The sequence below is a fragment of the Polypterus senegalus genome, chromosome 5 (assembly GCF_016835505.1).
Source record: "Polypterus senegalus isolate Bchr_013 chromosome 5, ASM1683550v1, whole genome shotgun sequence".
Classification (NCBI taxonomy): Eukaryota; Metazoa; Chordata; class Cladistia; order Polypteriformes; family Polypteridae; genus Polypterus; species Polypterus senegalus.
Genome location: NC_053158.1, coordinates 121,217,732 through 121,245,215, shown reverse-complemented (window position 1 = coordinate 121,245,215; position 27,484 = coordinate 121,217,732). Strand labels below are relative to the sequence as shown.

The window sequence follows — 27,484 nt, the reverse complement described above, 5'->3', positions numbered from 1 at the left end:
CTGGTATCAGCAGAAGGATGGTTGGAGGATGCAGTACTCCAAGGTGAGAGTGCGTTAGGGTGATCAAACCTGTTAAAGAAGTTGTTCATTTGGTTTGCTCTCTCCACGTCTCTCTCGATGGTGGCACCCCGCTTCGAGCTGCAGCCAGTGATGATCTTCATCACTATATCATCACATTATGACTCTGTAGACTAACACTATAATTGTGTTGGAATCTGATTTAATATTTAAAATGAATGCATCAAAGGATGTAAAGTTGCCTACATTTTTAGACCTGATTTGCATTTTGTTAAATTATTCCAAGGCCTCCCCCTTGTCCAGAATCTATAGACTTACGAAGGAACAAGTGTCCATCTGGTGATGCCTCAGCTAGGGGAACAGTGTCACATTTACTAAGACGTGCTTCAGTGAGAAGACACAGATCAGATTTTGTATTTAATATAATATTATTTACAAAACAGCTTTACTGACAAGAGAGTGAATGTTCAATAAGAAGCATTTAAAGCTGCATGTTTTTTTCTGAACTGGTGATATATTCTTTGTTTTAATTTGAAGTAAATTTCTATTACAGATGCCCCTGGTGGAGGGTCTGGTTTTATCCCTTGGTCTAATTATACACGTTATATTTTGATTATCAAGTAATTTAAAGTTTGCCTCAAGGCTTAATTTACTGGATGCCCCAAAACAGGGATTATGGGTAACAGAATCAGGATAGTAACAGGTGGGATAAACAACAGCCTTTGATTTAAGATCACATGACTGTGGCCTTGATGGTGCGCTAATCAGTCAACCAGGCAGTTTTGCTGCCATATTTTGGGATAATATATAAGATCCCCTCCAGTTAAGATAAAGACCATCTCTTTTGAAAAAAACCAGGCCTTTCCCAAAAAATCATCCTAATTGCTTTTATTTGCACACCATGTTTCTAGCCAGCAGTGAGGGGAATGCAATCTGCTATAAATCACATCCCCTCTATATAATCTTGGTAGGGGGCCAGATACAACTAAATTCCGGCATTTTCTTTTAGTTTTGGTGTATAGAGAGATGAAGTTCTTCTTTAATACCTCAGATTGCTGTAAATAAGTATCATTAGTGCCGACATGCAGCAATAAGGTAGATACTGCATCATCTGTGACATGGTCCAATGCGGCCTCTATGTCAGAACTCTTGGCCCCTGCGAGGCATTTAACATTAACTGCTGGTTTAGCATAGTTTGGAATTCTAACATTCCACACTATGGAATTGCCAATTATGAGCACTTTCTTATTCTCAGTTTCCACAGGCGCGCTGCGGAGTGCTGAGAATCTTTCTGGGTGCGAATTGGTGACCTGGGCAACGAGGGAATAAATTTTGGCTTCTTAGACCCCCCTCTTACTTTTACCCACTCGCCCTATGGCTGAATTGGTGCTGCTGACTTAGGCCGCGCACTGAATACAGTATGACTTGGAGAGACTGAAGCCGAATCAGAAGTAGCCGAATTGTCTAAACAAACCAAGTCAATCCAATTTTCGGTTTGCCTAATTGCTATCAAGTTCCTAACGTGGTCCTAATTTAACTTAACACTTTTGGCAGGTGAAACTGTCTACACTGTCGGCCAGAAAACCTGAACTGTACATGCTGAAGGACACACAACATATAAATTTGCAGAAAGCAGGTAGAACTTACGTTTAGCGCTGATGTCATCTTCTCCGTTTTTGTAGTAACTTTGGTGCTTTGACGCTTTCCACGTTCAGCTGAATCACTAAGAGACCGTCGGCTTTAAGTCCCCACCACCCGCTGAGTGATCGACTTTGATTTCTCACTGCCTGTTATTTCTCCTGGTCAGCTGTCGACTTTAAATGTGTCATTTGGTACAAGCAGGAAGGAGCCTGAAATCCCAAACCAACGCAACTGAAGTTCTCACAGCTCAAATCTGTTTATCTGGGAGTGAGGTGCATAGAATTGTGTTGGGTAAATAATATATCATAAACATTGTTATTTGGAATGCATACATTTCATGTATGTTCCGTTTCTACAACGATCTGAGTAAATGTTGGATGACAGGAAATGAGAGGCAAGTAATGTGGAACACGTAACTAAAACAAACTTTTTTCATGTTGTACTGCTAATGCTAAAATGTTTGCATAAAGTGTGTAATGAGTGAAGACTGAAGTCCAAATATCAAATAAACACTTTCACAAAAGACACAAATATAACAAAACAAGTGCACCTTTACCAAAGTAAAAGAAATTGGGATAGGGTATGACACACACATGCATACATATACGTCTGCTTGGTTGACACAGAGGTAAGAATTGCTGTCTCCTAGTCGAGAGGTTGAGGGTTCGATCCCAGGTCCTTCATGTATTAACTATTTTGAGTAGTGAGTGGCTATTATTATTAGTTTTATAGAATTAAAACATAAATTTGATTTGAGTCTGTAACAGCCAGTGTAAATTTTTTGTTACTTGTAAAAGTTAGTGTTTTGTTTTATTATTCACGTTTATTCTCTGTCACGTTCACGCTCCCCCTGATCTGACACTGTTAGTTTTTAAATAAAGACGTGCTATAACAGAGGCAAACTCAGAATAGTATGAGGGTTCTACATTGGAGAAAGAGAACAGAAGCCCTTCCCACAAGAAATGTCCACTCACTCATAAGAACAACGTAACTGCACCAGGCATAAAGGCGAAAGATGGCACCGTTTGGATGCAGCAATAGGCTGGGTACCATGCCACATGCATGTCCTTCAGTGAAACAGGAGGGCCTAAAGAGCTCGCTAAGATATCATGCAGAGGCCTGTTTATGATTATGTTTTGTGATAATCTTATTATAAAAAACATTTATATGTTATATAAAAGCCAGATCAAATGTTATTTACCTGTTTACCTTCATTTATTTACTTCTCTTCCTACAGCGTAAGCACAAGAAGACTGCAGAGCTTCCTGTGTTTGAACGACACGGTTATGCTGACAAAGTATATGTGCAGTACCACTCCTTATTCAGGAAAAGATTGCAGTAGTCCCACGGGAGAAAGACTTTCCGAGACTAAGGTCATAAAGCTTCTTCAGTCAATGAAAGAAAAACTCAAAATGGTCACAGAAATAACTTTAATCTGACAAAAGTAATAATAAATAAAAATTCTATGAAATTTAACTAATAAAAGTCAGACATTGATTTTCAACCATGCTTCAACAGAATTAATAAAAAAAACAACTCATGAAACAGGCCTGGACAAAAATGATGGTACCCCTAGAAAAGACTGAAAATAATGTGACCAAAGGGACATGTTAATCCAAGGTGTGTCCACTAATTTAGCATCACAGGTGTCTACAATCTTGTAATCAGTCAGTGGACCTATATATAGGGCTCCAGGTAGACACTGTGTTGTTTGGTGACATGGTGTGTACCACACTCAACATGGACCAGAGGAAGCGAAGGAAAGAGTTGTCTCAGGAGATTAGAAAGAAAATTATAGACAAGCATGTCAAAGGTAAAGGCTATAAGACCATCTTGAAGCAGCTTGATGTTCCTGTGACTACAGTTGCACATATTATTCAGAAATTTAAGATCCATGGGACTGTAGCCAACCTCCCTGGACGTGGCCGCAGGAGGTAAATTGATGAAAAATCAAAGAGACGGATCATATGAATGGTAACAAAAGAGCCCAGAAAAACTTCTAAAGAGATCCAAGGTGAACTTCAAGCTCAAGGAACATCAGTGTCAGATCGCACCATCCGTCGTTGTTTGAGCCAAAGTGGACTTCATGGGAGACGACCAAGGAGGACACCATTGTTGAAAACAAATCATAAAAAAGCCAGACTGGAATTTGCCAAACTACATGTGGACAAGTCACAAAGATTCTGGGAGAATGTCCTATGGACAGATGAGACAAAAATTGAACTTTTTGCCAAGGCACATCAGCTCTATGTTCACAGACGGAAAAATGAAGCATATCAAGAAAAGAACACTGTCCCTTCTGTGAAACATGGAGGAGGCTCTGTTATGTTCTGGGGCTGCTTTGCTGCATCTGGCACAGGGTGTCTTGAATCTGTGCAGGGTACAATGAAATCTCAAGACTATCAAGGGATTCTAGAGAGAAATGTGCTGGCCAGTGTCAGAAAGCTTGGTCTCAGTCGCAGGTCGTGGGTCTTGCAACAGGACAATGACCCAAAACACACAGCTAAAACACCCAAGAATGGCTAAGAGGAAAACATTGGACTATTCTAAAAAGGCCTTCTATGAGCCCTGACCTCAATCCTATTGAGCATGTTTGGAAAGAGCTGAAACATGCCGTCTGGAAAAGGCGCCCTTCAAACCTGAGACAACTGGAGCAGTTTGCTCATGAGGAGTGGGCCAAAATACCTGCTGAGAAGTGCAGAAGTCTCATTGACAGTTACAGGAATCGTTTGATTGCAGTGATTGCCTCAAAAGGTTGTGCAACAAAATATTAAGTTAGGGGTACCATCATTTTTGTCTAGGCCTGTTTCATGAGTTTATTTTTTTAAATAATTCTGTTGAAGCATGGTTGAAAATCAATGTCTGACTTTCATTGGTTAAATTTCATAGAATTTTTATTTATTATTACTTTGTCAGATTAAAGTTATTTCTGTGACCATTTTGAGTTTTTCTTTCATTGACGGAAGGGTACCAACAATTTTGTCCACGTGTGTCTTGACAAAGGAACAATCATAACAGTTGCCTGAGGTGTGACAGGATCTTCCACGTGCAGTTAAAGTCACTTCAGTACGCGAGCAAAGCAATGGTACTAAGAATGCAGACAGACTTCTTCTTTTTGGGCGAATTGCTCACGTACTGAATAACAATATATTATTTACCCAATACAATTCAAGGCGCCTCACACCCAGATAAAGAGATTTGAGCTAGGAGAACTTTGTGTACGACTAAAGCTGCGTTGGTGGGGGATGGGACAGTAGGCTGCCTGCTTCCGGTGCTGATCGACACATTTGCAAAACAAAAGACGCTGATGAGGAGTTGTGAGGGAATTTCAGGTTTTTTTGTAGGCTTCATGGATTATAGTGTTAATGCCAAACTTATCAAGTGCTGTCAACATTTCAGTAACTATTCCATCTGGTCTAGGTGCCTTCCCTTTTGCCATACTATCCAAAGCCTTCTTTACCTCATCCTCCAGTATCAGTCTGTTACCCTGATTATCATCTAATAGCTCTGTAATATACTCTTTCCATGTCTGTGAAGATTCTCAGTAATCCAGGTGAAATTATCTGGTAGTTGAGTCTTGGCAACTGGACTTCTTTCTTGTTAGGTAGATACGTTTCACTGCTCATCCAAGCAGCTTCGTCAGTCCAGTTGCCATGACTGAGCTACCAGATACGATTGTTGCAACATCTCTTCTTGTTCCATGATGACTGACCCATCTTTTGTATTGTTTGTATACATCCCACTGTTGCTTGTTTCTGTTGACCAATTATCTGTCATACCTTGTCATGGATATGCTGTGGAATGTTTTTTTCAAGAAGCTCCAGTTCTTCAGGTTACTTCATATAAAATTAATCTTTTGCTTTCGGACACTGTCTACATATATCCTTGTTTACCTCCTCATATTGTATTGACTCTATACTCATCTTTCTGCGTTGTTCCATCATAGCCAATATTTCTTCAATCATCTAGTCTTTCTTTTTCACTTCAGGAGGCACTGGTAATGCAGACTCGGCAACTGTAGTTACTGCTGTGCTAAATCTTTCAAATTGTTTTTGAGCTTCTTCATATTCATCTTTTATACCCTTTTCCTCCTCTTCTTTCCTTAACCTGCAATTTACTTTTTCTTGGTAAGTCCTTTTCATACGTTCTGTCCTAGGCTGAGAAAAATAAAGTCTTGGTTGCTGCTTTACCCGACAAACTTTTTTTCAACTTAAGTCGCACAACTGCGGCTACCAATCGCAAATGATCACTATTACAGTCTGCTCCAGCATCTCATTTTACTTGGGTTACAATGTTGTGAAATCTTTTATTAACTGTGATGAAAATGATCTGATTTTTTGTATTATTGTCTAAGCTTCTTCATGTCCACAGTCTTTTAGGATGATGTTCAGTGAACTTGTTAGTAATAACAAGATTATTCTGCTCACACCACTCAACCAATAACAAGATTATTCTGCTCACACCACTGAACCAATGCTTCTCCTCTATTATTATGATCACCAAGTCCATACAACCCAACTACACTGCTGCCATCTGACTGTTCCCGTCCAAATTTTGAGTTCAGGTCCCCATAACAAACACCATCTCTTGATTTTTACACTGTGTAGTCTCATTCTAGAGGTTCTCTAGATCATCCTCACTGCTACTACTCGTTGGTATACAAACCTGTACAACAGTAATACCAAACAGACGTCCTTTCAGATTCATCACCAACACTCTATTGGAAAGTGCCCAGTACCCCTTCAGGCTCCCCAGTGTTTTTCTAGCTATTTCCACTCCCACCCCAAGTGCATGTTCTTTTTCCGATCTTGATTTGATGAAGGTTGCATATTGAAATTACACTTCTCCAGATTGCCTCCATCTGAGTTCACTTAATCCAATATTTTAAGTTCAATCATTTCATTTCAGCCACCACATTTGCAAATTTACTTGCTAGATATAAAGTTCTTACATTCCATGTTGTGATCCGGAAAACTACAGTCACTCCCAATTGAAACGATCCACTACTGAGAAAGGATATTCAAGCTGGTTGCTCCAAGTTTCCCTTTACATCATTATTCATCCTTATTTGATTCTTATCCTACCCATAGCTGTATTCTTGGACAAAATACTGATGTAGAGTGCCCAGTTTCTTTCTCCAGCACAGTAGGAACAGCATTCTCGATATGTGAAGGTTCTTCCGCCAATCCAACAGAACAGCTGCTCATCATTTTCACCTGTAACCTCAGGCTAGGGATCCATTATACCTCTCAGAACTGGGTCCCTGTCTGCACATAGTCACTGCTCCCGCAGTGTCCACACCTGCAACATGGACACACCAGCCAGGAATTACTGTTACAAGATGGATCTCTGCAGATGTTTAATCCAGAGTGAAAAGCATTGATACAATATATATCCTATTTATGCCTGTCTTTGGCAATCCTGTTAAGTTGTAACGGCCCACCCCTTACCCAGTCCGGCCACTACACTGTCAAGACTATTTCCTTGGACTAGCTTGAAGACTCTCGAGATGATAACAAGCCGTACTTCTTACAGGTTGTATTATTTTTCCCAACATGATGAAACAACAAGCAAATAATACACAGATATGTAAAACCAAATATGGATATAATGACAGTGATAAATATAAATACACACGAGGACAGATAAATATTCAATAATATATATGTGCATACAAACCACCATTATTCCAATGAGACCAGTGAATAATTATTAATTATATGAAAACAAATACACAATATTTACAAAAACCCTCCCTTGCCTCCAAATAATAAATGAATAAACACAAAACACAAGCTCAGATGAATGATACACAGCAATTGAAATGAAACTGATAAATGAGTCCAAAAGCTAATAAAGTTCTTAAATAAACTTCTCAAAAAAATTAAAGGAACACTTTGAAAACACATCAGATCTCAATGGGAAAAAGAAATCCTCCTGGATATCTCTACTGATATAGACTGGGTAATGTGTTAGGAACGAAAGGATGCCACATCGTTTGATGGAAATGAAAATGATCAACCTACAGAGCCCTGAATTCAAAGACGCCCCAAAAATCAGAGTGAAAAAATTATGTGGCAGGCTAGTCCATTTTGCCAAAATTTAATTGCAGCAACTCAAAATTGTACGCAGCACTTTATATGGCCCCTGTGTTCTTGTATACATGCCTGACAACATCGGTGCATGCTTTTAATGAGATGACAGATGGTGTTGTGGGGGATCTCCTCCCAGATCTGGACCGGGGCATCACTGAGCTCCTGGACAGTCTGAGGTGCAACTTGGTGGCATTGGATGGACCAAAACATAATGTCCCAGTGGTGTTCTATTGGATTTAGGTCAGGAAAGTGTGGTGGCTAGTCAATGGTATCAATTCCTTCATCCTCCAGGAACTGCCTGCATACTCTCACCACATGAGGCCAGGAATTGTCGTGCACCAGGAGCCACTGTACCAGCATAGGGTCTGACAATGGGTCCAAGGATTTCATCCTGATACCTAATGGCAGCCAAGGTGCCTTTGTCAAGCCTGTAGCGGTCTGTGTGACCCTCCATGGATATGCCTCCCCAGACAATCATTAACCCACCACCAAACTGCTCATGCTGAATGATGTTACAGGCAGCATAATGTTCTTCATGGCTTCTCCAGACCCTTTCACTTCTGTCACGTGCTCAGGGTGAACCTGTTCTCATCTGTAAAAAGCACAGGGCACCAGTGGTGCATCTGCCAATTCTGGTATTCTATGGCGAAAGCCAATCGAGCTGCATGCAGCTGGGCAGTGAGCTCAGGGCCCAATAGAGGACATGGGGCCCTTGGTTCACCCTCATGAAGTCTTACTGGTTGTTTGGTCAGAGACATTCACACCAGTGGCCTGCTGGAGGTCATTTTGTAGGGCTCTGGCAGTGCTCATCCTGTTCCTCCTTGCCCAAAGGAGCAGATACTGGTCCTGCTGATGGGTTATGGACCTTCTATGGCCCTCTCCAGCTCTCCTAGAGTAACTGCTTGTCTCCTAGAATCTCCTCCATGCCCTTGAGACTGTGCAGGGAGACACAGCAAACCTTCTGGCAATGACACGTATTGATGTGCCATCCTGGAGAAGTTGGACTACCTGTGCAACCTCTGTAGGGTCCAGGTATCGCCTCATGCTACCAATAGTGACACTGACTGTAGCCAAATGCAAAACTAGTGAAGAAACAGTCAGAAAAGATGAGGAGGGAAAAATGTCAGTGGCCTCCACCTGTTAAACCATTCCTGTTTTGGGGGTCATCTCATTGTTGCCCCTCTAGTGCATCTGTTGTTAATTTCATTGACACCACAGCAGCTGAAACTGATTAACAACCCCCTCTGCTACTTAACTGAACAGATTAATATCCCATAAGTTTCATTGACTTTATGCTATACTCTGATTAAAAAGTGTTCCTTTAATTCTTTTGAGCAGTATAGTTGAATATTGGCTGATGTGATATTTTGCTTCCTTCTGACAATGCAAAAAACTACCTCACCGTAAATTTCCTCAGCAATGGTTGGTAAGTATCCAAACACTGGGGTTTCTCTGTGCTGGCAGTCGTGATAATGATCTGGATCCTTAAGAAGCAAGTAATGGACTTTTTTTATGATGAACGGAAATGAGTTGAACTATGCATGCATAAATTCTTCTTCTCTTTCTCTCTCTCTCTCCCTCCTCTCCTCCTTTTGCCTTTCGCTGCTCTTGTTTAAATACAGAATGTCCCGGATGTTACTGGTGGATTCAACAGGTAGTTTCCATCTTGGGGTTGTGGCCTCACTTCATTATCCTACCCCTTTTAACTTAAGAGGACAACATTTACTGATACACATACAGCATTAGCAAATGGGACAATGAAAACAAAACACATTCGGCATAGACAACAATAAAATATTATGTAGCCCCACTACAAAGTGTCTTATAGTATGCCATATTTTTCAACCTCTTGCAGTGACAGAAAAGCATGGAACTTGTTTTGTGTTTGCTATATGTTAATGTGGTGTCTTTGTAACCTGGATAACGCTGCATCTAAAACTGAGCCCTGTATCAATGTGACACCAAAATTCTTTTCTTCTACTTTTACCCATAGATACAGTAGAAATTTTATTTGTCCCCAGGTAGAAATTTGGCTATGATGCTAGATGAGCAAGCTTTCTTATTTGACATTTGTGTTTTATTTGTTAACCCATGAATATAATTACTGTTTATCTATTTTGTAATGCTAGACAAACAAACAACAAGGGGGCTTAGAGCAATTGTGTCATTAAGCTCTTTTGACATGTACAGGTGTACAATGTTCCATCTTTACCATTTTGGAAGTTCACTGTATGTATGTTGGTGATTTTACATAATGAACATAGTAATAGACCAAGTGTTTATCATTGTGGCAAAACATAGGCTATATCATATTTTTGACAGTTGCCAAAACGTAACAAAGTATTTTCTCCTAGTTATATATGACTGAAACCAGTTTTAAGGCAATGTGCCAACCTACTGTTTTAGAATGTTTGTAATCAAAAGTGCCAAATAAACTCTTGGATCTTGAAAAATAAGTACAGACACATTATTTATATGAACATTAAGTCTTCATTCACTACTTTAACTAAAGCAATTTTTATTTAAACAATCAAATTTAATTGTTAAAATGTAGGTCAGAAATAAGTCAAAAATAGTCTAAAATAAAGAAAAAAGTAGATGTTAAAAATAATTGTTAGAACATTTAAAAAACAGATTTTGCTGAACAGTTTGTCTGTTGACAGGGCAGGGCAACAGCAGGCTCACAGTGGTGCAGTAAGGCGCCACAGTAGCAAATGCTAAAAGATCGTGGTCGTGCTATAAGTCCCTGTCTTACACCCCAAAACACGAGGCTGAGTCTCAGTACTTTAACAAAACCAGCTTTATTCAGCTTGAAACAGGAACATCACGGTTATTTATTGTAGCGTGATCTGCCACTCTCTTGTAAACAGACCGAGCAGTAAAGCAGGGTCGTGGCCAGGTTAATGGCCAAGTAATCTTGTTCCCTGCATTACCCATCGAGTTTGCTTTGGCACAGAGACGCAGCAGAGCTGTGAGCCTGCTGTCAGATGTGGTGATCGCACTTAGGGATGTTCTTCGGCGTATTGTCCAGTTGTGGGAGGTCCCAAGAGAGTTCAGAAATCTCACATTTTCTTGAATGAGTGCCACATTAATAGGAATGTTTCTTGAACCAGCATCACTGAACCACATGAAACCTGCTTTTTCAACTTTCTTCAAATGCAGCAGTTCACATATATTTGCAACCCGAGATTTTTCTTCTTTTTTTTCCCTCAGTCTTTCAAGAAAGTTGACAGTGTCGATTGCAAAATTTGAATTCTCTGGCAATGTCTTTCTTCTTTTTGCAGCAATCGAGAGATGCAAAAATGTAAAGTTTTTTTTCTAATATGAACTGTTATTGTTTTTTCATGTCTGCCATTTCTATAGGAGGATGACAATGAGTTAAATTCAAATGGGTATTTTTCAAATGTTGACGAGCAATACGCAAACCACCGAAAACAAAAACAGCATTAAAAACATACAAGGAAAGTTCGAAGAAAGATTTTTTTTTTTTTTACAACGTTTCTGTTTAGGGATCATTGTGCACAACTGAGCTGTGACCATAGAACTAACTGCTCTGTGGATGATTCATTCAGGCATTTCAAGGTCTTTTGGGCACTTCATTATAACGTAGTAGTAACGAGATTTCTATAGGCTCGTGTCATATGGGGAAACTGTCAGGGCCATAAAAATACTTTGTTGTAATGAAAATTTCGTTTTAAAGATATTCATTGTAAGAATTTTACCTGTATGTTTTAAGTGATGCAAAGCATGATGCAATAACACTAATTTATTATCACTGCAACCACAAATTTCAACATTACTGGCAGTGTTTCAACATTATCGTTATTAAATGATTTCTAAGTGCCAATCTCAAAGTCTGTAACAGCAAAAGACAGAACATTGCTGTTTTTCAGAGCCCATTACAGTATAACAGATAGCATTGCTTGCCATCACTACCTATAAATGTAGGTAAGAAATTGAGAGCACATTGCTGATCACTTTTCACAGTCCAAAACAGCAAATTTTTCCACTCAAACAACATAGGAACTGCTCCCTTCTTCAGCAGTAGCCACCATGGCTCATGAAAATCCTCTTTTTTAAAATGCCAGCTATTAACTTGAGTATGGGGACTGACCGTAAAGTTCTCTCTCTGGATAGCGATGATCCATTTAGATCAGGTTTCTGCATCAGAGAAGATTGTATGAAAGCTAAGTACCTTGTTGTACTTACTGGAAGCTTGACATAAAAGTACACAATTTTCAGCTGTAGAGCTATCTGTACTCTGGAACTTAAATGTCTTTTTCTCTGACATTCTCATTTTTCTGAAGTCATAGGGGTGGGCTGTATGTGTTCGAGCACTCATCTGAAAGGACAATGCATGTGAATGTATTGAAGAGGAATAAGAAGTTTTTTGGAACTTGAAAACAGGAGAGAGGTTTGAGTGTCTGACTTCTCATGTTTTTATGTACAACGACAGAATGGAAAAAAGATTAAGAAATTGCTAAGATTATGGCCAAACCTGTAAACTTTTCCATTGGAACTGACTCTGTTAAACTGTATGTTATTGACTGTCAGAGAAGGTGTGTGCTCAGATTATAGTGTGTGTGTATGTGTTTATTTATTTATTTTAATCAGTTTATGTATTTATTTTTTTAAAAAGCCAAATATCCCCCTGGGGACAAATCAAGTTCTGTCTATGTATGTACAGTAAGTATGTATGTATGTATATGTGTTAGTTTCAGACTACATTTTACAGTGTAGAGCTGTGGGAATTTTGGTGCATACTGTAAGCTAATCTTGCTTTTATTTCTTATCTTTGACACAGAATGTCACTGTGCTCATGTAGCAGATAAATTTAAGTGAACTTAATCTGATAAGCCAAGTTTAATTTTGCCACGATAATTTGGATAGTATCCAAAAAAGGATACTAAATTTGCCTACATTTTATTAAAAACATAAAGATATAAATCATGCATTACAGAAAAAAGAAAATGCTTATTCATCTCCAGATCTATGAAGGCACAAAAGACACGTTTGCATATTAAAGACAAACTTAAATTTAAAGGATGATGTATTTTTTTTTTTTGCAATTTTTCCAATGCCTTCAATGCCATCCAGCCATCCCTATTAAGGGGTAAACTCAGGGATATGCAGGTGTTTAAGCATATGGTGTCCTGGATAATGTACTGTGTAATAATCTGTTGAGCAAACCACAGTTGGTGAGACTCAATGTCTGTTTTTGAGAGCATCACAAGGAACAGGTCCTGTCTCCTTTTCTCTTCATTCTGCACATATCTGCCTATAACTATACTGTAACACCAGGTCATGTCACATGCAGAAGTTCTCAAATGAATCTGCATTCATGGGGTGTGTTGATAAAGGGGGCGAGTCAGGTAGAAAACTTTGTGTCTGGGTGCAAAGAGAACTCTCTGCATCTTAACATCATCAAAACCAAGGAACTGGTTATTGACTTTTGTCGTACCAAAGAGCCTCAATGTCCGGTCATTATTCACTCCTACAATACCTTGGGGTTCCACATTGATGACAGGTTGGACTGGTCTTGTAACACCGAGGAAGTATATAAGAAAGGGCAGAGCAGGCATTTTTTAAAATGTGGGAAGTGACACCCTTCACATCTTCTATATCTCTGTGATGGCCAGTACATTTTTCTATACATGTAGTGTGCTGGACTGATCACATCATTTCAAGAGAGGCCTATCAAATCAATAAGTTAATTAGAATGGCAAGCTCATTTATGGAGCACACTCTGGACCCCCTGGAGATAGTATCAAAGGAGGGAATTAAGTCACAAAACTGAGCTACATTAGGGACATCCTCTCTCTGACACACTGACACAGAGTACTTTCAGGCAACAAATTATTCAGCAAAGTGGGTCAGGAAACACTACTGGGGCTCCTTTATACTGATAGCAATACATCTGTATAATGCCTCAGTGTGACTGTGACTGCCATTCATTCTGGTGTGCGTTCCGATGTTTGTGTGTGTATATGTGCATATTTATTTATTTTTTAAGCTAATCTTTCTTTTATTTATTATCTCTGACCCAGAAGGCCACTGTGTTTATGTAGTAGTTAAATTTAATTATTCTGATAAGGCAAGTTTAATTTTGTCACAAACAAAAAATTTTGATTTATTTCATATCATTCATTTTTCAAACTCAGAGAAAACCCAAATAACCTATTAGCTTATAATTTTTACACTAAAAAATAAGCCTGGAATGCTGTTACATGTTTATTTTTTATTGTGTCTTCTATTTTTCTATTCATTTTGAAAAGCACTTTGAGCTACATTTTTTTGTATGAATATGTGCTATATAAATAAATGTTGATTGATTGATTGATTAAGTAATAACATATTCAAAGAATAATAGAAGACATTATATTCTTATTTATGCCATAAGTCCTCATTATTTTGTCCTAATTCTGGAGAAGTAAATTTCGTATTTGTAAAGTTATTTGTTTTTCCGCAGCTGTGCACTGCTAACAATTACTACAAACACTCACTTTATTAGGTGATGCTGTATTTAGTATTTTCTTTTAATAAAAAGTGTTTCTCCAAAGGCTTAACTTTTTAAAGCAACATGGCCCTAGACAAAATGTTAGATAAAAGCCTTAATACCTACCCACCATATATATTTTAAGCGGCAGAGATTACATATTTAATAATTAAGTTATTATCAAAATTGTTTCCATAAATATATTTTTTTTTAAACTTTGCTTTTAATGATTTTAATAAAAGAACTGTAATTGTCCATAAACCACAAGTAGACAGGATTGGTACTCTCCTCTTACCTCTCAAGTATCAAGGAAAGGTAAAAATTTGTCAGCTGTTGATGATTCTGTGTCTATGCAGACAATCTAGCCAGGGCAATGTGCCACCTACCCTTCCTAAGATTCTGAATGGTTTTCTAAGACATTTCTGAGGGTAATTAAAAGTCATTCTCCATTGCCTTCCTACACTTTACTCACAATGGACCTTTGCTTAAAAAACTGTCACGCCTGCCACATTATTGACCTCTTAGTCTCACATTGCACTTAAGAACTCTTTCTTTAACTCGAGAGCTTCCCATACTTCTGATGTCCACCAGTGGTTCCTAGAGGTGCTGTCAGGAAAAACATCAGCAAACTTTTGGCCACACCTCCTTGCAGCTGACTCTACTACTGAGTTCTTGTACAGGATACTTTACCAGGTCTTAGTATTTCCACTAAAATAAGCACCATCAACCATGACTGCTACTTGCAGCTATCCCCACTGCTGAAGTCTTAAACAGGATCCATTCAGACCTTCTGTTCCTGACATGTCCCAAGATGTCCCAGAAATTTGTTCTGGAGGTGAGAATTGAACTCCTTGTGAACAGGGTTGGGATTTACAGATCTTTCAAGCAGGCGCTACATCCATCTGTATCACTTCACACCACATGTGAGCACCTCTCCAGAACATATGTCCCCAAACATGCATATTTGGCTACAAACCTGATCATTAACTGTTCAAATTTAGATCAGACATGCAGTTTGTTAAATTCCTTCAGGTATCATATCATACCCTATGTGAGAGGTACCCCTGAGAACATTGAATACAATGTTTGAAAAAAGAAATGTTACTAAGCTTAATCTATAAACATTTGTACACAATGAAAACATTAATATTATTATTATTTGTTATTAAGGACCATTTTTCTCATGGTAGATGAGGTTAGATTTACACTTAACTTGCATGCAGACTTTTGGCCATTTGGGATGCAACATATTTGATCATAGTATCCAAATGTAACAAGTGGTTTAATGTAAGATTTATTCTACCTAAAATTCATCTAGTCTTCTGTGCTTGACAAGAAAATAGAAAGTTGATGATATTCTCTGCTGTGCAAGATAGAGATGAAACATAAAAATTGGAAGCATTGTCTTATGAAAATTAGCTTTCTTCCCTGTAATACTGTGGAAAAATAACTGAACCCAAATGCTTGACTTAAATATGGATGGAACATTTATTATGAGAATCTGTGCAGTGGTGCACTTACTGTGGCTATGCAGAAGTAAAGTATTTTTTCTTTTTTTATTGGTGTTAATGCAAAGAAAATAAAATCCTGTGATAGTGTCCCCTTGGTATGAAATTATATATTTCAACAAATAATATTGCGCAATACTCTACAATTGTTTTTATTCCTCTGCATCTCTAGCTGCAATGTGTGGATAAATTATATTAGTATCAAAGACAATAACTATGTTTCACTGTGATTTGGTAAAAAAGTATATTGGGCCCTTTTAGTGTTAAAAAAATAAAAATCTATTGCTCATCCAAAGTTTTAACTCAGTGTAGCAACCTATTAGTGATTTAGTGATTTTTTTTTTTTTTAATCATTTATTTGCCATATAAATTTTCTTGTATTAGGAATTTGCCATTTTTTGCATACCCAACTTACTCTTTAAGAGAGTTTTTTTTGGATTAGAGTGTAGCGTCAGCTTATCTACAGTGCCCCTGGTGCAACTGCAGGTTAAATGCATTGCTCAAGGGCCCAACAGAATAGCATTCCTTCTGTTACTGTCAGAGTTTAAATTGGCAAACTTCGAGTTACCAGCCCAAATCCTTTAACTAGAGAGTAGAAAAAATGTCGTTAGTTTTGGTCAACAGATATATTTGAGTGTTATCTACATACAAGTGAAACTTAGCATTATGTTTTCAAACAATATATCATAAAGGTTGTTTATAAAATGGTAACATTTCTGGTACTGAAACATGAGGGACGCCATATCTATAAACAAAATGTCATAATATTTCTCTACATACAAAGATTAATTTGGTAAACATGGCATTAGCCACACTAGAAAAATGGCTTATAGTCTAACATAAATCTCAACTTGTATAATAAAATGTTGTGATCATCAGTGTCACAAACTGTAAATAAATGCCTATCAATTATATAATATTGTTGCAGTAGTAGATATTAGAATGTTATTGACATCATAGGTTAAGGCTTTTTTCTGTACCATGAGTGGGGTGAGACAGAAACATGTAGTTGATGCAAATGTTGTAGTTTTAAAATGTTTTGCGTTTTTTTTATTTTTTTATATATACAACTGAATGTCCAAGCCAGCTACTCTGTGATCTTCACTGTCATATTGTGCTGACCTAAACTTTTAAGATCTAGCTTTATAGGTGTGATTTGATTTATAATGAACTGAAAATTGTTCTCTGTTTTATCGAGAAACATGTATCATTAACATCATGCAGTATTTTTGTGAACATTTTTTCATCTGTCCACATTCAACTTAAAATTCTGTTTATTTTTTTTTTTTACAATTTCAGGAATAAAGATGTTGTGAAGTATCTGCTTAATGAAGGAGCTGATGTCAATCTTAGGTCAAAAAATGGATATACTGCATTTGATCTTGTCATGTTATTAAATGATCCAGGTATAGTATGTAAACTAGCTAACTTACAAAAAGTTTAATTAGTGACTGTTATCTTAAGATTTATTTAAATCAAATAAATTGTGTGCAAGCAGTTGCTGATAATTGTAACATATGTAAATTAAGCATTTCTTCATTAGAATCAAGCCATGACTGTGAATACTATATTATGTTTAAAAATATGAGAGGTCACTTAGCTTAAACAACACATTGTAATTTCCTAGAGTAACCTCATGCAATAATGAAGATGCTAAAAATTGCTTAAAACAAGACAACCAAAAGAACAGCAGAAACTCTCTGAAACTATGAGAAAGAAACTCATTTCCATATGACAGTTAACAGTCTTAAAAGACGTTGCATATATTTTTAAGCTGATTTTTGTTTGGTAAGCTAGAGAACACACTACTCTTTGGAGAATTTTGTTTTTGCTTCTCAGACTTGGTTAGAGTTTCATCCTTTGCTCATCTATTGCAGAACTAGAAAACAACACTGAAGATGTATATTTTTATGCTTGGTACAACTGTTTATTCTAATGTTCAGTCACAAATAAAAATCAAACATGCTGTCAATAAACTATGCTCTTGATATTCATATTCATTCAATATAACTGTTGATGAAAGGCTGACTTGGGTACCTCTCACAATGTAATTCCAACTTATTAAAACAATGCTATTTGAATTAATGGTTTTAATTAATCATTGAGGACATTCTGCTGTTTTTGAGGTGTTTGTTTTATTCTCTAGACTGGTATGTTCGTCTTACCGGGTGAGGTTACTTTTTTCTTTTCTTTTTTTATAATGTTATGTGGATAGTGTGGTGGGAATTCGAGATAGGAGGTTCTAGATGTTTGGATTATGCTGCTGTCTTCTTCATTTGGGGAAGAGGACTAAGAGGGTGAGGGGGTTCAGGCCCGTGTTTGTGTTTTTTGCTTGTTTTCTTTTGCTTCTTTTCATTTACTTGGTTTTATTTGGATTGCTGTGTGTCGTGTCCTTCACAGTGTCGGTGCTTAAAGTGTTGCAATGTTTGCTCTACCCTTTCCTGCCAATTCGGTACTATAGCTGTACAGTAACCTCGCTTGAAAAAAAAACAATATGGTTGACAGTAACATTATAGGGAGCCCGATTAGGTTTCTGTCCTGGAATGTGAAGGGCATGAATGGTCCAGTCAAAAGATCTAGAGTTATCACTCATTTAAAGCGTCTTAATGCAGATGTTATTTTTCTTCAGGAGACTCATTTGCGTATTAAGGATCAGAAAAGACTTCAAACGCCATGGATAGGTCACGTCTTTCATTCCAGCTTTGATTCCAGAGCAAGAGGTGTTGCAATCTTAATTAGTAATAAAATACAGTTCTCACTCTCCAAGATGATAACAAACAAAAATGGGAGATTTTTAATTATTGTAGGGACTATCCTGCAAAATCCTATTGTCTTGGTGAATGTTTATGCCACAAACTTTGACAACACCCAATTCGCTAATAACCTTTTGAGGATGATCCCCAATTTGAATACACCTTTTGATCTTTGGGGGGGATTTAAAATGCCTCCAGCATAAAAGCCCCATCTGCTATGTCAAAGTCATTTTCAGACTTAATGACTCAAAATGGATACATTGATCCATGGAGATTTTCATAATCCACAAGCCAGAGAATATTCTTTTTTTTCTCATGTTCATCACACATACTCTCGTATAGATTATTTTTTTATTAATGACTCTTTAATTTCAAAAATCCATACTTCTGAGTATCTCCCAATTGTCATCTCAGATCATGCGCCTTTGGCAATGGACGTCACTTTGTCCACCTACCATACAGCTCGAACCACTTGGAGGCTCAATTCCTTGCTTCTCTCAGACCCGGCGTTTTGTGAATATATTTCTGTTTCCATTGATGACTTTTTAATTACGAATAAGTCAGATACCATCTCAAATTCCTTAATAAGTGAGTCTCTTAAGGCTTACCTAAGAGGCCAGATTATCTCATATGCGTGTCATCTTTCCAGATCTAAGAAATCCAGACTAAAAGATCTACAGAAATTCTTAAACTTGATCGCCAGTATGCCCTGAAGCCTTCTCTAGAAGTATATAAGCAGCGTCTTAACTTGCAACTTGAGTTTAACTTGATGTCAACGAGTCAGGCGGAGCAGCTGTTATTACAGTCTTGTGGTAACTATTATGAATACGAGGATAAAGCTTCTCGTTTGTTAGCTCATCAACTAAGGCATCATACTGCCGCCCGTCATATTATGCATATAAAAAATACATCAGGTACTTTGACATCTGACCCAATTGAAATTAACTCTGTCTTTAAGACATTTTATACCACTCTTTACACCTCAGAGTTTCCTCCCAACTCGGGAAATATGCAGCAGTTTCTTGACAGTTTAGTTATCCCCACAGTTGAGGCCATTAAAGCAGTTGAAATTGATGCCTTAATTTGGATGAGGTCATATTTTCGATTAAATCCTTACAATCAGGTAAATCCCCTGGTCCTGATGGATTCTCGTCAGATTTTTATAAAATTTTATCCCAAATTAGCCCCATTACTCTTGTCTGTCTTTGAGGAGTCATTAGAGCAAGGTTCTCTCCCCATGACGCTGAGACAGGCTTCTATCTCACTATTACTCAAGGAAGGGAAGGATCCGACTTTTTGTACTTCTTACAGACTCATAAGCCTTCTTAACGTGGATGTGAAAATTCTGGCCAAGCTGTTAGCCTCTCGCATAAGTCCTCCCATCTATTATTTCAGATGAACAGACAGGTTTTATCAAAGGAAGGCACTCCTTTTTTAATATTCGCACCCTCTTTAATATATTGTACTCCAAACATCATAGTATTCTCCCTGAAGTGGTCATTTCATTGGATGCTGAAAAGGCATTTGATAGAGTGGAGTAGGAGTACCTCTTTGCAGTCCTGAAGAAATTTGGCTTTGGCGATAGATTTATTTCTTGAATTCGTCTCTTGTATACTTCCCCCCCCTTAGCTTCTGTTTGTACCAATAACATAAAATGTGACTTTTTCCCTCTATCGCGTGGCACACGTCAAGGCCGTCCTCTCTCCCCCTTACTTTTTGCTTTAGCTATAGAGCCTCTTTCGATAGCTCTCAGGACTTCCTCTTTGTTCCAAGACTTGACTCGTGGAAATATAGAACACAGGGTGGCCTTATATGCAGATGATTTACTTCTGTATCTCACAAACCCTATTAATTCCCTGGCACATATTATGGCAATACTAAAAGATTTTGGTTTCTTCTCTGGATATAGACTTAACATTCAAAAGAGTGAATGCTTGCCTATAAACAAAGCTGTGCAGCGGCTCAGACAGACTGACCTTCCCTTCCACCTGAGTTATACTGGTTTCAAGTATTTGGGAGTAAATGTGACTAGCTCACCTAAGGCTCTACGGGCTGCTAACTTCACTCCTCTTCTGTCTCATGTAAGGCCAGCTTTTCAAAGATGGGCTAATTTGCCAGTATCTCTATTGGGCAGGATTAATATAGTTAAAATGAATGTTTTATCCAAATTTTTATACCTTTTCCAGTGCATTCCTTTGTTCTTTCCCAAATCTTTTTTTAAATCTATTGATCAAATGATCTCCTCATTCATATGGAGAGGTAAGTCTCCCAAAATTCGCAAGTCATTATTACAAAAGTGCCGACTCAGTGGAGGTCTGTCTTTACCCAATTTGATGTTTTATTATTGGGCAGCTAACATCCAAAAATACATTTATTGGCTAAAAGATCTTCAGGCATTTTGGTGTCAGTTAGAAACTTAATCATGTTTCTCGACCTCCCTCCCCGCTTTATTATTCTCATCCCTCCCTGTATACATTACTCAATATACAGATAACCCTGTTGTACTTAACTCTCTCAAGATATGGCATCAATTTCGACGCTACTTCAAATCTGTTTCTGCTTCTGCTCTGGCCCCACTATGTAATAATCACCTTTTTCCCCCTTCCCTTTTAGACTCTACGTTTAATTTATGGGATAGAAAGGGCATTAAATGTTTTTCCGCTCTTTATAAGGATAATATCTTTCTTAACTTTATGGATATGTCATTCCTATATGGTCTGCCCTCATTTCATTTATTTCGTTATTTTCAAGTTAGACACTGTGCTTCCACTATTTTTCCTGAGTTTCCTATTTGCCCACCTAAACAGTCTTGGGAAGACTTATTCGAACTTTCTCCACATAAGAAAGCTCTTACCTCACAAATATATAATACTGTTCTTTCAATGGACAGTTACTTTGACAATAAAACTATTTCAAATTGGGAACAGGAGTTGGGTCTGGACTTCAGAGAAGGCTACTGGGATAGTGTAGTTAAGGGGATCCGTACTTCTTTATCTTGTGCAAGGCTCTCTCTTGTTCAGTTTAAAATAGTACATAGGCTACACTATCTAAAATGTATCCCAATGTTCCTGACCTATGTGACCGATGTAACTTCTCTCCCTGCAATTTAAGCCACATGTTTTTTCTTTGCCCCAAAATACAGTTATACCGGACCTCCTATTTTGACATTATTTCTCATGTTTTTGGAATCCGACTGGAATCTTGTCCTTTGGTTGCTATATTTAGGGTTCCTGGAGATCCTGATACGTCTTTTAATAGTACACAATTGGATGCAATCACTTTCACTTCACTGTTAGCACGACGTAGAATATTATTGTCCTGGAAGGCTCCGCATCCCCCGACCATGGCCCGCTGGCTGAAGGATCTTATGTTCTTTTTAAAACTTGAAAAAATCAAGTTTAGTCTGAGAGGGAGAGCTGATGGGTTTTTGAAGGTCTGGCAACCTTTTGTTTCTTATTTTAGATCCTTGGAAACAATTGCACCTGATTAAACTTTATTTATTTATTTATTATTTTATTTTATTACTATTATTTTTTTAATTGTTATTTATTTACTTATTTTTGTAACATCCTGTGTATTAGGGTTTTTGAATTACTTTCTTGTTGTTTAATTATTTAATTAATCATTATCTATTTATCTTTTTTGTGGGCCTATGGGTGGGATATGGGGTTTAGGCATTATAGGTTTATTGTTCGCATCTGATAGTCAACACTAATATGTTTGTCGATACTTTTGGCATTTTTATGTATTTGAAGAGATGTGTATGTATGTTGCTGTTAATTGGAAAACTGATAAATAAATGGGGGGGGAAAAAACCAATACTATTCAAAAATACTACATATAGTATAATACTTTTTGTCTTTGCTTTTCTCGCTCATTTTGGAGTATTAGGAAGCTTTGTGCTCTTGTGCAGCATTTTTACCCTCTTCTCAGTCCCTTAGAATGATATGGCAGTCTTGTATGACTGTTCTGTTTTAGTTAATGCAATGATGACCTCTTGTCTTATTGCTTCTTTTAAAGGATCCAGCCCAATGCTATGTGATTGAGCTGTCTTTCTGGGTAAAGGAAGAATGTCCACAGCAAAGCATTATTGCTTTTCTGTTATAAAGTTGTTCAGTGTTTTATGACTCACTCTTGTTAGCATTTCTTCATTTTGCATGTGATATTTCCATGTAATTCTTAATAGCCGCTAAAGGCATTGATGAATTATGATGTTTAGTTTGTGTCTTGTCTTAACGGTTATTTTAATTTTTCACTAGCATAAGTTGCTGTTGGTACAACAATGGACATTAGGAACTGAATTTTTCTATATGTGCTGACATCGACTATGCAAACGAGAGAGGCAGTTAAGAGTTGCTGAGAGTTTTTGTGTTTTCCGTGGGTGTGAGAGTTAATTAAAACAATACATTTTGCTCCTATAACATGTTTTGGTTGCTGCTAAGGAACTATGTGGGAATTTTTTTTTTCCCACACAGGAGCAGAAGTAGCTGGGTGTTTAGGGTTGCACATGGAAAACTTGAACATGTACAGTTCTTGTTCTTGTTATTTGAATTTGAACTAGCGTTGAAAAGACAGGGCAGAAAGCAGCAGTAACTGATCTTTTCTTCCTTTTTCGGCTGCTCGTTAGGGATTGCCACAGCGGATCATATTTTTCCATATCTTCCTGTCTTCTGCATCTTGCCAGGTGCTTGATGACCTACTTTGGAGCAGCACTTCTGGGTATAGTGAAAGGATCGCCCATTCAGGCTCAGGAGCAGATGTGGCACCCCCAAATCCTAACAGGGCTGTAGACAACTCCATCACCCATGAAACCCTGCAGGAGACTGAGGCACTGCTGCAACCCATGGGGGCTGCCATCTAGCATCCCAGGGGAGGTAATGTTCTGCCCAGGCTTGCTCCCCCAGTCCTCTCAGTGAAGAGGCGTCCCAGCCGGGCAAGGATCCTGGCCGTCTGCAACACATGAAACTATACTGTTGCTCACTAATCACAACCTCCATTCTTAACCTAACTTCCACTACTCTTTCCCATAACTTCATGCTGTGGCTCATCAATTTTATCCCCCTGTAGTTTAACAACAGTTCTGCACATCCCCCTTATTCTTAAAAATCGAAACCAGTACACTTCTTCTTCACTCCTCACTTTCCAAGATTCCATTTAACAATCTGGTTAAAAACTCCACTGCCATTTCTCCTAAACACCTCCATGCTTCCACAGGTATGTCATCTGGACCAACGGCCATTCCATTCTTCATCCTCTTCACATCTATCCTTACTTCCTCCTTGCTAATTTTTTGCACTTCCCAATCTTCTCTCTCTCTCATTCTCTTCATTCATCAGCCTCTCAAAATACTCTTTCTATCTCTTCACTTTTGAGTATATTACTTTATTACCCTAACATGCTGCACATCTTTCCTAGCTTGGTCCCTCTGTCTAGCCAATTTTTTACAGGTCCTTTTCTCCCTCATTAAGTGTCGAACCTCTCATACAACTCATCATACTGTATGCCTTTTCTTTTTCCTTAGCCACCTCTCTTTTAACCTTGTACTCTTGTCTACTTTCTGCATCTCTTTGACTATCCCTCTCCTTCTTCTTCATCTTCCTCTATATACTCTCCTGTACTTCTCCATTCCACCACCAGGTTTCCTTTTCCTTCTTCCTCTGTCCAGATGTCATGCCAAGCACCCTTCTTGCTGTCACCCTTACTACTTCTGCTGTAGTTGCCCAGCTGTCCGGTAACTGTTCATTGCTATCCAGTGTTTGTCTTACCTCCACCCTAAACCTTGCAGTCTTCCTTTTTCAACTTCCATCATTTGATCCTTGGCTCTGCCCTCACTCTCCTCCTCTTCTTGATCTCCAGCGTCACAGCACCATCCTATGCTGTCTAACTACACTTTTCCTGACACCACTTTGCAGACTTTAATCTCCTTCAGATTGACTGTTCTGAATAGTGTGCTCATTCTACCTGTGTGCATCTGCCTTCACTCTTGTACGTCACCCTATGTTCCATCCTCTTCTTAAAATACGTATTCACCATAGCCATGCCCATCCTTTTAGCAAAATCCACTATTATCTGACCTTCTTCATTCCTTTCTTTGACACGATACCTACCCATCACTTCCTCATCTCCTTTGTTCCCTTCACCAACATGTTCACTGAAATCCGCTCCAATCACCACTTTCTGTCCCTTGGGTACACTGTTCATCACTTCATCCAATTCACTCCAGAAATAATCTTTCTCATCCATTGCACACCCAACTTGTGGGGCATATGCACTAATAATATTCATCACACATCCAATTTCCAGCTTCATAATCATTACTCTGTCTGACACTCTTTTCGCTTCCAAAACACTTTTGACATACTGTTCCTTCCTCTCCCCCCCTTACCAGTCATACTGCCAACATTCAAAGTTCCTAACCTCAGTTCTACTCTCTTTACCTTCCTCCTCTCCTCTTTCCACCAGACACGTCTCCCCTTTCTCCTTCTCCTTGTTCAGCCAACAGCAACCCAATTTCCGCCAGCATCCTGTTGGCTATCAGAACTGGTGGCCAGTCATTGTCGACCCGGGGCTTGACCAATCTGGTATGGAAATTTGTATTGTTGTCCGCATGTTGATCTGGCAAAATTTTACATTGGATGCCCTTCCTGACATAACCCTCCACATTTATCCGGGCTTGGGACCGGCACAAAGAAACATACTGGTTTGTGCATCCCCTGTGGGATAGTATCCGCATCTGTATTAAATAACTGTGCCGTAGCAATCAATAATAAATAAGTAACTGAAACAGCAATTCTTTAGTTTAAAAAAAAGGTCCTGGCTGACTTCAAAGCAATAAAGGGGAAGGCTCTGCAGTGCGTATGTTAGCGGCCAGTTTACAGGCTTAATCAAGCACAAGGTGTTATACTAGCAGATAAGACTGTATGAAATTAACTAGGAGCGGATATTCCCATAATATTTATTTAATTTAACTTGAACAGTTCATAACGGTCCAGAAGTACAGTAGATCAGTTAAGTGGGTGACAGCCTAAGGGTTCATTAATACGGGGAAATAGAAACAGTGCAAGTGGAGAGCTTTTAAGTAGGGAATAAGTGGAGCGCAACGTTAGGAGAACAGACAGAGTAAGGTAAACTTAACCTCATAAAAGGACAAACAGCAGGCAGTTGAGAGAGAGAATATTACAGGGGCTTAAGGGGCCAGGAGGTGTAAAATAGCTTTTTGGCTTAAATTTTAAGTTAATTTATTTAATTTTACTTAAAAAAATGAAAATTTTAAGGCAGTTTTAGTAATCCTAAATCAAATGTTAATAATGAGACCAGTGCAATGCAAGTCCTGTTGGATGTTGGACTTTTTAGATGACGGATTGCAGGAGCCAGTCTTCTATGAGGTCTGCATCTGTAGGAGATGACAAGTGATCCATCACCTTGAGCTCAGTGTCTCTGAACTGAGAAGGAGTTGGCTGGCCTGCGTTGTAGTAGAGAGATAGTGTGTACCCCTAAGGTGGCACGGGAGGAGATTCCAAACCTGACAGGTAGAGATAGGTGGCTTACAGTCACAAGGTGTAAGGTAAAGGGTGTACACTGTCTGGGGGGCATCAACCCCAGAATTTAAAGTGTCAAACCATTTTCAGGTCCTTGCAGACCTGGATGTTGTCTCTGATTCTGAGGTGGTAAGCAGGAGTTTTTTGCCTTCCGGGTGCACAGGTGGGAGACCTTCCTGGAAGGCTGGATAGGCTCTTGGCCAGACAGGGGATGGATCCAGTTGTAATTGTTTATGTTGGAACAAATGACATACATAAGGGTAGTGTGGGATCCAAATTCAAAGAGTTTGGTGCCAGGCTGAGGAGCAGAACTGACAAGGTAGTCTTCTTTCAAGTTCTGCCAGCACCATGTTCCATTTCAGGTAAGACTGAGGACATTAGAATGCTTAATGGGTAGCTCAAATTTTGGTACTGGGTAAAAGGGTATAGGTTTATAAGGCATTTGGACTCCTTTTGGAACAGATGGGATCTGATCCGCCACAATGGGATACATCTAAACCGGAGGGGCACCAGTGTATTGGCGAAGCATATAAATCGGTTAGTCGAGGACTGTTTAAACTAGAAAATGGGAGGGGAAGGGAGTTTAGGACATTCCAGGTTTAGAACTATACATGGGGTAACAAACAATTGTATACAAATTAAAATGCATAGTAATTTAAATTCTAACCTAACGTTTAAATGTAAAAGGCATAACACATTAAACATAGCCTGCTTTTATGGTAGAAGTATTAAAAATAAGGCAACTCAAAGAAGGTGAAGATATAACATAGAGGGATACACATTTTTAGGAAGGATAGACAGAACAGAACAGAAAAGGAAGTGGGCTTACTGTTTATGTTGTGCAGAATTTAAACACAACTCCTCTTCAGTTGGACGATGAGCCCTATTTTAGTGAGGACATATGGCCTGGAAAGCATTTGGGAAAGAGGCCTTATTTTAGGAGTGTTTTATAAACCACCCAATGTAGACAGTAATTTCAACACACATCTTTTTAGAAATATTAAAAAGGCAAGTGTACAGGGGGGTATTATAGTCATTGGGGACTTTAACTATCCGATAATTAACTGGGATAATCTTGCAAATGGTGGAGCACAAGAATATTTTTAGAAGTAATCAGTTTTTTAAAAGAGTTTGGTAACACTAAAATCCCTGAAGCCTACGACAATATTTGTAATGCCGGGCCACCTTAAATTCCTCCACACCTCTTCATCAGTGTTTTTGTTTTGCAAATGTGTCAATCAGCGCAAACCGCTAGCAGCCTGCTATTCCATCCAACACCAAGGCAGCTGTCAAGTCAGTCGCAAAAGTTTTAGAGCTGAAGTCTCTTTATGTGGGAGTAAGGTGTCTGGAATTATGTAGGGTTAATAATACAGTAATCCCTCCTCGATCGCGGGGGTTGCGTTCCAGACCCCCCTGCGATAGGTGAAAATCCGCG

At 38.5% G+C, this 27,484-nt stretch overlaps 1 protein-coding gene across 1 annotated transcript in view; it reads left to right on the top strand.

The window, feature by feature from the left end:
- The window catches only part of LOC120529471 (ankyrin repeat and SAM domain-containing protein 6-like), a 212,395-nt gene that overhangs the window by 77,812 nt on the left and 107,099 nt on the right, over positions 1-27,484 (top strand). Inside the window, exon 5 of the mRNA XM_039753304.1 lies at positions 17,058-17,164. Within this exon, the coding sequence (XP_039609238.1) occupies positions 17,058-17,164 (107 nt within the window). The remainder of the gene's footprint in view (positions 1-17,057; positions 17,165-27,484) is intronic.